The 13,312-nt window shown below is 42.2% G+C and overlaps 1 protein-coding gene across 1 annotated transcript in view; it reads right to left on the minus strand.

Moving 5' to 3' along the window:
• Positions 1-13,312, minus strand: part of CHRNA7 (cholinergic receptor nicotinic alpha 7 subunit) — a 120,901-nt gene that overhangs the window by 70,652 nt on the left and 36,937 nt on the right. The window contains exon 3 of the mRNA XM_004285278.3: positions 6,288-6,332. Within this exon, the coding sequence (XP_004285326.1) occupies positions 6,288-6,332 (45 nt within the window). The remainder of the gene's footprint in view (positions 1-6,287; positions 6,333-13,312) is intronic.

The following is a 13,312-nucleotide window of genomic DNA, read 5'->3' on the forward strand; positions in this document are numbered from 1 at the left end:
AGTGGGATTGCTGGGTCATACGGTAATTCTATTTTTAGTTTTTTAAGGAACCTCAATACTATTCTGCATAGTGGCTATATCAATTTACATTCCCACAAACAGTACAAAAGGGTTCCCTTTTCTCCACACCCTCTCCAGCATTTCTTGTCTGTAGATTTTCTGATGATGCCCATTCTAACTGCTGTGAGGTGATACCTCATTGTAGTTTTGATTTCCATTTCTCTAATAATTAGTGATGCTGAGCAGTTTTTCATGTGCTTTTTGGCCAACAGTTTGTATTCTTTGAAGAAAAGTCTATTTAGGTTTTCTGCCCATTTTTGGATTGGGTTGTTTATTTCTTTAACATTGAGCTGTATGAGTTCTTTATATATTTTGGAGATAAATCCTATCTCCATTGATTTGTTTGCAAATATTTTCTCCCATTCTGAGGGTTGTCTTTTCATCTTGTTTATGGTTTCCTTTGCTGTGCAAAAGCTTTGAAGTTTCATTAGATCACATTTGTTTATTTTTGTTTTTATTTCCATTACTCTAGGAGGTGGATCAAAAAAGATCTTGCTGTGATTTATATCAAAGAGTGTTCTTCCTATGTTTTCCTCTAAGAGTTTTATAGTGTCCAGTCTTACATTTAGGTCTCAAATCCATTTTGAGTTTATTTTAGTGTATGGTGTTAGGGAGTGTTCTAATTTCAGTCTTCTGCATGTAGCTGTCCAGTTTTCCCTGCACCACTTATTGAAAAGACTGTCTTTTCACCATTGTATATCCTTGCCTCCTTTGTCATAGATTAGTTGACCATAGGTGCCTGGGTTTAACTCTGGGCTTTCTATCTTGTTCCATTGATCTATGTTTCTGTTTCTGTGCCAGTACCATATTGTCTTGATTACTGTAGCTTTGTAGTATAGTCTGAAGTCAGGGACTCTGATTCCTCCAGATCCGTTTTTTTCCCTCAAGAGTGCTTTGGCTATTCGGGGTCTTTTGTGTCTCCATACAAATTTAAACATTTTTTGTTCTAGTTCAGTAAAAAAAATGCCATTGGTAATTTGATAGGGATTGTATTGAATCTGCAGATTGCTTTGGGTAGTATAGTCATTATCACAATATTGATTCTTCCAATCCAAGAACATGGTATATCTCTCCAGCTGTTTGTATCATCTTTAATTTCTTTCATCAGCATCTTATAGTTTTCTGCGTACAGGTCTTTTGTCACCCTAGGTAGGCTTATTCCTAGGTATTTTATTTTTTTTGTTGCAGTGGTAAATGGGAGTGTTCCCTTAATTTCTCTTTCAGATTTTTCATCATTAGTGTATAGGAATACAAGAGACTTCTGTGCATTAATTTTGTACCCTGCTACTTTACCAAATTCATTGATTAGCTCTAGTAGTTTTCTGGTGGCATCTTTAGGATTCTCTATGTATAGTACCATGTCATCTGAAAACAGTGACAGTTTTACTTCTTTTCCAATTTGTATTCCTTTTATTTCTTTTTCTTCTCTGATTGCCATGGCTACGACTTCCAGAAACTATGTTGAATAATAGTGGTGAGAGTGGACACCCTTGTCTTGTTCTTGATCTTAGAGGAAATCCTTTCAGTTTTTCACCATTGATAATGATGTTTGCTATGGGTCTGTCATATATGGCCTTTATTATGTTGAAGTAGGTTCCCTCTACGCCCACTTTCTGGAGAGCTTTTATCATAAACGGGTGTTGAATTTTGTTAAAAGCTTTTTCTGCATCTATTGAGATGATCATATGGTTTTTATTCTTCAATTTGTTAATATGGTGTATCACATTGATTGACTTGAGTATATTGAAAAATCCTTGCATCCCTGGGATAAATCCCACTTGACCATGGTGTATGATCCTTTTAATGTGTTGTTGGATTCTGTCTGTTAGTATTTTGTTGAGGAGTTTTGCATCTATATTCATCAGTGATATTGGTCTGTAATTTTCTTTTTTTGTAGTATCTTTGCCTAGTTTTGGTATCAGGGTGATGCTGGCCTCATAGAATGAGTTTGGGAGTGCTCCTTCTTCTGCAATTTTTTGGAAGAGTTTGAGAAGGATGGGTGTTAGCTCTTCTCTAAATGTTTGATAGAATTCACCTGTGAAGCCATCTGGTCCTGGACTTTTGTTTGTTGGAAGATTTTTAACCACAGTTTCAACTTCATTACTTGTGTTTGGTCTGTTCATATTTTCTATTTCTTCCTCGTTCAGTCTTGGAAGGTTATATTTCTCTAAGAATTTATCCATTTCTTCCAGGTTGTCCATTGTATTGGCATAGGGTTGCTTGTAGTAGTCTCTTTGGACGTTTTGTATTTCTGCAGTGTCTGCTGTAACTTCTCCTTTTTCATTTCTAAGTTTATTGATTTGAGTCCTCTCCCTCTTTTTCTTAATGAGTCTGGCTAATGGTTTATCAATTTTGTTTATCTTCTCAAAGAACCAGCTTTTACTTTTATTGATCTTTGCTATTTTCTTTGTTTCTACTTCATTTATTTCTGCTCTGATCTTTATGATTTCTTTCCTTCTGCTAACTTTGAGTTTTGTTTGTTCTTCCTTCTCTAGTTCCTTTAGATGTAAAGTTAGATTATTTGAAAATTTTCTTGTTTCCTAAGGTAGGCTTGTATAGTTATAAACTTCCCTCTTTGAACTGCTTTTGCTGCATCCCATAGGTTTTGGATCGTCATGTTTTCATTGTCATTTGTCTCTAGGTATTTTTTGATTTCCTCTTTGATTTCTTCAGTGATCTCTTGGTTATTTAGTAATGTATTATTTAGCCTCTATGTGTTTGTGTTTTTTACGTTTTTTTCCCTGTAATTTATTTCTAATCTCATAGCGTAGTGGTCAGAAAAGATGCTTGACATGATTTCAATTTTCTTAAATTTACTGAGGCTGGATTTGTGACCCAAGATGTGATCTATCCTGGAGAATGTTCCATGCACACTTGAGAAGAAAGTGTAGTCTGCTGTTTTTGGATGGAATGTCCTATAAATATCAATTAAATCTATCTGGTCTATTTTGTCATTTAAAGCTTCTGTTTCCTTATTAATTTTCTGTTTGGATGACCTGTCCATTGGTGTAAGTGAGGTTTTAAAGTCTCCCACTATTAGTGTGTTACTGTCGGTTCCCTCTTTTAGAGCTGTTAGCAGTTGTCTTATGTATTGAGGTGCTCTTATGTTGGGTGCATATACATTTATAAGTTCTATCTTCTTCTTGGATTGATCCCTTGATCATTATGTAGTGCCCTTCCTTGTCTCTTGTAACATTCTTTATTTTTAAGTCTATTTTATGATATGAGTATAGCTACTCCAGCTTTCTTTTGATTTCCACTTGCATGGAATATCTTTTTCCAACACCTGACTTTCCGTCTGTATGTGTTCCTAGGTCTGAAGTGGGTCTCTTGTAGACAGCATATATATGGGTCTTGTTTTTGTATCTATTTAGCAAGCCTGTGTCTTTTGGTTGGAGCATTTAATCCATTCACGTTTAAGGTAATTATCAATATGTATGTTCCTATTACCATTTTCTTAATTGTGTTGGGTTTGGCTTCTTAGGCCCTTTTCTTCTCTTGTGTTTCCCACTTAGAGAAGTTCCTTTAGCATTTGTTGTAGAGCTGGTTTGGTGGTGAATTCTCTTAGCTTTTGCTTGTCTGTAAAGCTTTTGATTTCTCCATAGAATCTGAATGAGATCCTTGCCTGGTAGAGTAATCTTGGTTGTGGGTTCTTCTCTTTCATCACTTTAAGTAGATCATGCCACTCCCTTCTGGCTTGTAGAGTTTCTGCTGAGAAATCAGCTGTTAACCTTATGGGAGTTCCCATGTATGTTATTTGTTGTTTTTCCCTTGCTGCTTTCAATAATTTTTCTTTGCCTTTTATTTTTGCCAGTCTGATTACTATGTGTCTCGCTGTGTTTCTCCTTCAGTTTATCCTGTATGGGACTCGCTGCGCTTCCTGGACTTGGGTGGCTATTTCCTTTCCCATGTTAGGGAAGTTTTCGACTATAATCTCTTCAAATATTTTCTTGGGTCCTTTCTCTCTCTCTCCTCCTGCGACCGCTATAATGTGAATGTTGTTGCGTTTAATGTTGTCCCAGATGTCTCTTAGGCCGTCTTTATTTCTTTTCATTCTTTTTTCTTTATACTGTTCTGTAGCAGTGAATTCCACCATATTGTCTTCCAGGTCACTTATCCGTTCTTCTGCCTCAGTTATTTTGCTATTGATTCCTTCTAGTGTATTTTTCATTTCAGTTATTTTATTGTTCATCTCTGTTTGTTTGTTCTTTAATTCTTCTAGATCTTTGTTAAATATTTTTTGCATCTTCTCGATCTTTGCCTCCATTCTTTTTCCGAGGTCCTGGATCATATTCACTATCATTATTCTGTATTCTTTTTCTGGAAGGTTGCCTACCTCCACTTCATTCAGTTGTTTTCCTGGGGTTTTATCTTGTTCCTTCATCAGGTACATAGCCCTCTGCCTTTTTATCTTGTCTGTCTTTCTGTGAATGTGGTTTTTATTCCACAGGTTGCAGGACTGTAGTTCTTCTTGCTTCTGCTGTCTGCCCTCTGGTGGATGAGGCTATCTAAGAGGCCTGTGCAAGTTTCCTGATGGGAAGAACTGGTGGTGGGTAGAGCTGGCTGTTTCTCTGGTGGGAAGAGCTCAGTAGAACTTTAATCTACTTGTCTTCTGATGGGTGGGGCTGGGTTCCCTCCTTGCTGGTTGTTTGGCCTGAGGCGACCCAACACTGGAGCCTACCCGGGCTCTTTGATGGGGCTAATGGCAGACTCTGGGAGGGTGCACACCAAGGAGTACTTCCCAGAACTTCTGCTGCCAGTGTCCTTGTCCTAATGGTGAGACAGAGCCACCCCCCTGCCTCTGCAGGAGACCCTCCAACACCAGCAGGTAGGTCTGGTTCAGTCTCCTACGGGGTCACTGCTCCTTTCTGTGGGTCCCGACGCACACACTACTTTGTGTGTGCCCCCCAAGGGTGGAGTCTCTGCTTCCCCCAGTCCTGTTGAAGTCCTGCAATCAAATCCCGCTAGCCTTCAAAGTCTGATTCTCTAGGAATTCCTCCTCCCTTGCCAGACGCCCAGGTTTGGAAGCCTGAAGTGAGGCTCAGAACCTTCACTCCAGTGGGTGGACTTCTGTGGTCTAAGTGTTCTCCAGTTTGTGAGTCACCCAACCAGCAGTTATGGGATTTGATTTTATTGTGATTGCGCCCCTCCTACCATCTCATTGTGGCTTCCCCTTTGTCTTTGGATGTGGGGTATCTTTTTTTGTGAGTTCCAGTGTCTTCCTGTCGATGACTGTTCAGCAGTTAGTTGTGCTTCTGGTGTTCTCACAAAAAGGAGTGAGAGCACATCCTTCTACTCCGCCATCTTGAACCAATCTCTTCCAAAGCCCCATCTTTTGTAGAGAGGTAGATTTCCAATTTTTTATGTTTAATAATTATTTATTAAAATTTGTAATTAAGTGTCACCTTGAGGGATTATGTAGCATTAATCACTATAATCCTAAATCGATCCAGAAGAAAAATTCTTAACACTTATTTTCTGAAGGAATAATTTTTATGTAAATATTTACATTTGAGAAAACCAAGGCAGAATGATTAATAAAAGAGTTTCAAACATAAAGTTATATCACTTTGGATAAAATTCTGTGTGGAAAGTGGAATAGAAATATAAGTGCAGAGAGAAAATGGGAGTATGTAAAATATCAACCAGTTAAAGAAGGGCTTGTTTGTATATTTTTTTTAATTAACGATATGGGCATCCAATTATATGGCATTTAAATAGATTCAATTTAAAATAGAGACTGACAGTTTTATTTTTAAACGTCCGTTTTACAATTGGATGGAAGTACCATAATTTGTAGTTAATTAATCTGAGGTTAGAACTTTAGATGTCAAGGTTAAAATACATGAATGAAAAAATACAGCTTCTCAAAATTCTTGCGGGTGTCACTGAAGCAGGAAGTGTGAAGGCCTCTGGCTTAGGTGTCACTCTGTCGCATTCAGACGTGCATGGCTGGAGCCAGGGGGAGCAGGGCAGACACTCCCTAGCCCTAGGGACCAGTTAGGGTACAGACTGTGGACATGCACATGCAGACCTGCATCTTATAACTTGTGCATATTTCTGCCTTGCAGGGTGTAGTGCAGGACATGCAAAGGCGGGGTGGTCTGGTTCACTGTTTGCATACATGAAGGTGGGAGGACAGTCCTGGCTTGTCCTACGGGACCTTCACTGTGATTCCAGCACAGGCATCGTGGAAGCAAGAGCAGGAAGCCATGGTCGCAACTTACCATTTGCAGCCAAATGTTGGTGGTCAACACTTGGTTCTTCTCATCCTTTAAAGGAAAAAAAAAAAAAGTCAAAAATATGGTTTATATGATTTACATAAGAAGAAATGATACCCTTATTCATATACCAATCTGATGGTTGGGACGGTTGGCGTGTGTGGAAAATAGAATTCATGGAGCACTTCCAAATATACTCCAGCATTTCCCCAGAGCACAGCTTTTCTATTTATGCTGAAGTAATACATTCATTACAGAGCTCTTACAAAAGATGGAAAAGTATAGAGAAGAAAATTAAAATCCTGCAACCCCACCATCCCGAGATGATACCTGCTAATCGTTTATCTTATTTTTCCTTACACATTATTTATCATTTGTATACTTAAAAAATAAGACGGGATGCAGATTCCAATCTTTTAAAGTCAAGTTTATTAGCAGAATGGATAGAGTTTTAAGCAAATTGAAATAGGCTTCCCTCCCCCGGGGAAGGGAGTCCCCGCCCCGCCCCATGACAGCTGCGGCACCTGTGCTAACAGTGCTGCGTGGGCCCCATTTCTCCCTGAGCCCCAAGGGTCTGCCTGCCTTTCCTCCCATCCTCCATCAGCCTGGCAGCACCCAGGCCCTCGACACACACCTGCAGGGTACATCCTGTCTAGGTGAGCAAACTAAGGGTCAGAAAGGTGGTTCCTTTATGAAGGAACCATTCACACTTGGATCTGAGTCAACAGCCCCTCTTTCCACATTTCCAAACTGAGAGTGGGTTCCAAGCTGGGCGCCAAAGCTGCATTTTTTTCAGGAAGCTCCAGAGAGCAGATTGACCACGGCTTTGCCCCTGCACTGGACACCCAAAGAAGATGCTAGTCAACATGGGGCCTTTCCACCTGGGATGCAACCGGTTTTTTAGCATGGCTGGAAAAGCCCAAAAGGGCCTAGCAAAAGCCACAGTGCACACGGAGACAAACAAGCCCATTTCATGCAATAGTTCTGCCGAGACTGCTGTTCACTATTTCGTGTTCAATTCCCACCTAAAAGACTCTGTAAATTAGCAATTTGCACCCTCTCCAGGAGAAAGTACTTATTAATGCTGAGATACCCAGAGGCTGAGGCCATAAGCCCCTCCAGCAGGAACTACCTGGCCTGGCTCCCTGATGGCAGTCACAAAAACAGACCCAGTGGCAGAAAGAACACCATCTACTGGGGCATGGTCTCAGGGCAGGGACACAAGTGAGAAATGGATGCTGCTTCTCCTTCAAATACAAACGTGTTGAATGCGTAAGAAGCTGGCAGAGATTCTTTGATGCATCAATGCCCCTGTCCCAGTAGCTCACCCTGGGTGCCTCTGAGAGGTGAGAGTTGGAGGCAGGAAGGTGGGTGTAAATCTCACAGAGAGGATCAGGCTGCCTAGGGAAAGACAGGGGACCAAGTCCCAAGGGTCCAAGGCCAGGGGCTGTGTCCAGAAGAAGCTGCCAATTCTGTACAAGAAAAATACATCCCCTTTTTCAAAATAACACATGCCAGGGGTTTTGGTAGAAAAAGCTGTGGAGCTAACCTCTCTCCATCCTCTGTGCAGAGATAACAGTCGCTGACAGAGCCATGCATCTGAATTGCAAGAGGGCTCTAGTTCCAGTCCAATCTCCAGTACTATTTGAAAGCACTGATAAACTCTTATAGGACATATGTCCCTTGCCTCAACTTATTAAGGAGTTGTTTTTAATCAACTTAAAATTAGCCAGTGTTCCATTCACGTGGCTTTCTTTTAATTGCATCCATGTCTTTATCTTCTGAGAGAAAGGCTTCTGTGGTTTGGGAGCTCAATTACGACCAATCTAATTAAAAGGCTTTCTTCTTTCCAACATGTTAGCTGAAACCTCATTAGAGGGAAATGAGATTTCTGTGGTGTGTGGCAGCATGGGACTGAGCAGGCATTTCAAACTGTAATCAGCGCAAAGCAGCAGCCAGCCTCCAACGGAAGGAGCAGCAATGCGGGTGGGGGAGCCTCCACGGAGATGCGGGAAAACCCTGCACGACCAGCAGAGCAGAGAGGCTACTGTCTGTGTTCCCAAGGTGGGCCCCTCACACCACCCCCATCCCAGGGCCACCCACTGGCTGAGTCTCAGCTCTCAGTCTGCATGGTGACAAGGCGTCCCACTTCCTTCCCACCCCCCTGTGAAGTATGTCCTTCCCCCCAAAGACTGAATGTCTGTGTTGCCCAAATTTCCTATGTTGAAACCTACCCTGCATGGGGATGGTATTAGGAGATGGGGCCTTTGGAAGGTGTTTAGGTCATGAGGGTGGGTTCACCCTCATGACCAGGATTATTGTCCTTAATAAAGGGACCCCAGAGGGCTCCCTCACCCCTTCTGCAATGTGAAGACCCAGTCAGAAAACAGCCATCTATGAACCAGGAAGCAGGCTCTCACCAGACATCAAAGCTGCAGGTACCTTGATCCTGTACTCCCCAGACTCCAGAATTGTGAGAAATAAATGTATGTCATTAAGCCACTCAGTCTATGGTACTTTGGTTACAGCAGCTGAGCTGATGGAAGGCAGGGCCCTCACAGGGTCTGAACTCTGCTCAGTTCCAGACAGGCTCTCTGCCCTCCTCCAGCTGTACTGTTCAAATAATCCAGTCTCAAGTCCTTAGGGCAGCACACAGCCCTTTCTACAACCCACAGTCCAGCCAAGTGTTCATTTGCTTATTCATTCATTCACTCATTTGACAAATATTTCTGGAGCACTTCCTGTTTGGGGCATTATGCCAGCCTGACATGCACAGTGGGAACTGAACAGACACGGTCCCTGAGCTCATGGAATATAAAATATGGGTGGAGGGTGGGATAACATAATTCGACAATGACACACCTATAATTACAAATGGTGACAAGTCACAGAGGACAGGAACAGAGCCCCTTCAGAGGATGACAGGAAGAAGGACTTCACCAGAGTGATGGGGATGGGATCCTGAGGAAAAGACATCACCTTTACTTCCTATGACCCTGCAACACCAAAGCCACGACCCCTCACGCCCACTGTGTGCACCCCTACCCTTCTAGATCTTGCTCCCCACTCAACCCCCAAGTGCCTGCCCTGCCCCATGCCCTCCTTCTTCCTCCTGCACAAGCCCAGGGGCTCCGAGAGGGAGCCGGCAACCTGGGCAGACCTGTGGCCTCGGACAGGAGAGTGCAATTCAACCCAAGGAGGAACCTTCCTGCCAATTGTCCAGCTGCTTTAGAAGGGACCTAACATGTATCCACAAGGATAACAAGTTAGCTGAACATTATTTAATGCTTAATAAATCTATTTTCCATTTAAAAAAAGAGGGGACCTATCGACCAGTTCCTGAGTTGTAAGCACAGAGGATGGCCACCCTTCTGGTCCACCCCTGGGCTGGCCCCCTCAGGGCGAAGCCAGGTGACCAGGGCCTGCAAGGTCTGCAGAGCCAGATCCCACACACCCAGTGCCCCTGCCATAGCTTCCCAGCCTCGTCCCCGCCACCCTGCCACCCACGGTGGCAGAAAAATAAATTGAGAGGCTGTGATTTTCCCTGAGTCAGCGAGATATTAGGGCTGAGAGAAGACTCATATCCAGCATAAGAAATAAATGCCTAAAAGTCAATAAGAAAAAGGCAGACAATCCAACAGAAAAATGGGCAAAAGGTGAACCAACCCATGATTTTCACTACAGAGGATAACAGTAAATATTTGAAAATAACACAGCTAAACCTTAAATAGAGTTTGCAGTCTTCTGAATGTGACACACACACACACACACACACACACACACACACTGTTTTTTCAAATTCATTACAGTCTTGTGACAACCACACAGTGAAGTCAGTACTATTATTATTCTCATCTCATAGCTCAACACCAGTGTTTCAGCCGCCAGGTGACTCTGCTCCCAATGTCCTAAGGAAACACTTTGCTGATGGTCACAGAAAATGATTCCCTTTGGCATCTGTACAGCACAGACATTCTCAAACTACAGGCTGGGAACCTCTGAGTTTCTGAGATGCTTCCAGAGGATCAGTGAAGCCACACCTTTTTCACAATCATGAGAAGTTATTAGCCTATTTCACCCTCATTTACTCATGAACGGTTGGTAGAGCTTTGCAGAGACCACGTGACATACGATGCAGCAGACTGACCGCAGAAGTGGACCAGAGAATCCAGCTGTCTTCTATGAAGCTGGGCATTAAGGAGATTGGCAAAAATATAAAACAGTGCTACTTTTCTCACTAAACGTGTTTTTCCTGGGAAAATATAGTTATTTTTCTTAAAGTATTAGTTATGGTAACAAGGCACAGGGTTATTATTTCGAATGAATTCATGGACTTGAAAATGTTTTCTTAGTTTTTATTTCAAACATGGTAATAAATATTGATAGATGTAACCCATGTAAAAAAAACTTGGAGGGGGGGGGACAGGGATCTGCAATAACTGTTATGAGAGTAGAGGGGTCTGGAAGCTTAGAAGTTTGAGAGCCACTGGTGCAGGCTTGGTGTTCCTAAGACAAGGTGTTCCTGGTTCTTGGACCCAGGGGCCCGGCCCCACCTCTGTTCTCATTTGGGGGTTGTTCAGAGTCTGTGTTTTGGAAGTACAGTGTGAAAAGTCTGCCCCAGCCTCCCCAGGGAGGGGCAAGGGGTTCGAGAGTGCACTTTTTACTAGGACTGAAAGGGCTTCTTTCCACTTCTGTTAGAGGAAGAGCCTCCCTGTCTCCCCCAAGAGGACCCAAATCTGGAAGAATGAAGCCTGGGGCATGGATTATGAGAGCAGAACCAGAGAAGAGACTCTATCTTGAGTCAGCAGCGCTGGAAAGTGGAGGAAGGGTGGAGGGGCCGGGGGATTATGGATGTAGGAGAGAGGGGGAAAGAGGTGGACTCCAGTCACACTGGTAAACCAACACTCAAGCTTCATCTGAACTCTCTCTGGACAGAAACAATAAATTTCCGTTTATTCTGAAGCCATCATCCTGATTGAATCAGTGTCTAAGCATCCCCTTCACAAACACAGCACACATAACAAGTTATCTCTGGCAGGACTCAAGGTAAGCAACTGCACGCAAGAGCTGGACTCTACAAATGCCTGGGTCATGGAAACCAGTGCTGGAGCTCCAGCATCAGGCTTCTCCAACAAACTCTCTTGGGAACCTGGCTATGGGAGGTCCCATCAAAACGAGGTCCTCTGAAGACAGGAGCTAGCGATAGGGGATCTCAACACAACCCTCAGTGTGGAACTGGTGCCAAGGTGGGTTCAAAAGGTCGAAGGGAAGGGAAAGGGATGAGATACATGAAAGAAGGCAGGAGCTGGAAGTGAAAGCAGTAATGTTTTCTTTTTTTGTTATTTGACATTTATAATATTTCTACAAGCAATGTAGATTAATTGGTTTAATAAATTAAGCAAAAATAAAGATCACATAAAAGGAAAGAATATATATGAAAAAAATTATCACTATTATAGCACAGAAAATTAAAAGCTATGAGTAGACACACCCTCATAAGGCATGGGCAAGATGAAAAAATTGGAATGACAGATTCACAAACATAGTTTGGCAATGAATGAATGAATGAATACATAAATAATTTAAAATGCAAGGAAGAAAGGAAGGCAAGCAGATAAACACAACTAAAATACAAAATATAATCTGGAAAAAAGCCCAATTAAGACAAGCATGCTTCCCATGAATTCTTTCTACTATATAACTCAATAAAGCCTTGGATCAAATTAAACATGATTTCAAATATGAGATTATAAGATACCGAATGAAATAAAAGGGAGACTGCAGAGCTAAACAAATGAACTGAGAACCAAAACAATATGGTTACATGGCTAATAACTTAGAGCCAGAAAGGAACAAAACAGACCCAGCTGAAAACTGAGTTACTGGCATGAAGGCAAGGCATGAGATAACCACAGTATGTAGAGGAAAAACACAAAGAGATTAAGTCAATTAAGGACGTGGACACAGAAGTGCCACAAGGAGGGCAACTTGAGCTGAAATGGAGAACATGCACATGGGAAACAGAAAGTGTCCTGGGACCATGCATAGGAGACACACTTCTAGTTCTAGCAAAACAGTAAAATCCATGACCTGAACACTGTCCTGCTACCAAACACCTAGAAATGCTGGAGAAAATCACAGAAATACCTTCTTAAATGCAAATGGAAGCTCACAAAAATGGAAGAGAAATCTTCAAAAACAAAATCTTCAAAAACAAAGAAACCAAAAAGAACACTGTCAGGGGCACTGGTGGTGCAGTGAATAAGAATCTGCCTGCCAGTGCAGGGGACACAGGTTCGATCCCTGGTCCAGGAAGATCCCACATGCCACAGAGCAACTAAGCCTATGAGCCACAACTACTGAGCCTGTGCTCTAGAGCCTGCAAGCTACAACTACTGAGCCCACGTGCCACAACTACTGAAGCCCACGTGCCTAGAGCCCATGCTCCACAACAAGAGAAGGCACTGCAATAAGCAGCCCGCTCACCACAGTGAAGAGTAGCCCCCACTCGCCGCAACTAGAGAAAGCCCACGGGCAGCAAAGAAGACCCAACACAGCCAAAAATAAATAAATAACCTTTAAAAAAATAAAATAAAAAAGCTTCAAGGAGAAAATTTAAAGAAATAATGACTGAAATTTCCAGAATTGCTGAACTAACCCTCAGTTTAAGGAAGCTCAACAAGTTACTCAAGAAGATAAATATGACTCAAAAACAAATCAAAGTTTAATCATTTTTTTCAGCTCCTATATGTAAAGAGCTTACAATTAAGCTCTTATAGCAAGGAAAAAAAAACCTGAACATACTGAAAATCAGTGACTTTGGCTGGACCCATGAGAGCTTGATGTTGCAGTGTAAAGTGCCACACTGAAATCTGAAAACAGGCGAATTCACAGAGTCATAGACAAGATCTGCTTACCTGGGGCAGAGGCTACTAGAGCCATAAACTTGCAGTAACACCCACATGGTCATTTTGATGAGTCTCTGTTTGCTGAGGATAAACTTGAGTGAGAATAAGAAACCTCCAGGGAGC

This window comes from Orcinus orca, chromosome 2, assembly GCF_937001465.1.
Source record: "Orcinus orca chromosome 2, mOrcOrc1.1, whole genome shotgun sequence".
Lineage (NCBI taxonomy): Eukaryota > Metazoa > Chordata > Mammalia > Artiodactyla > Delphinidae > Orcinus > Orcinus orca.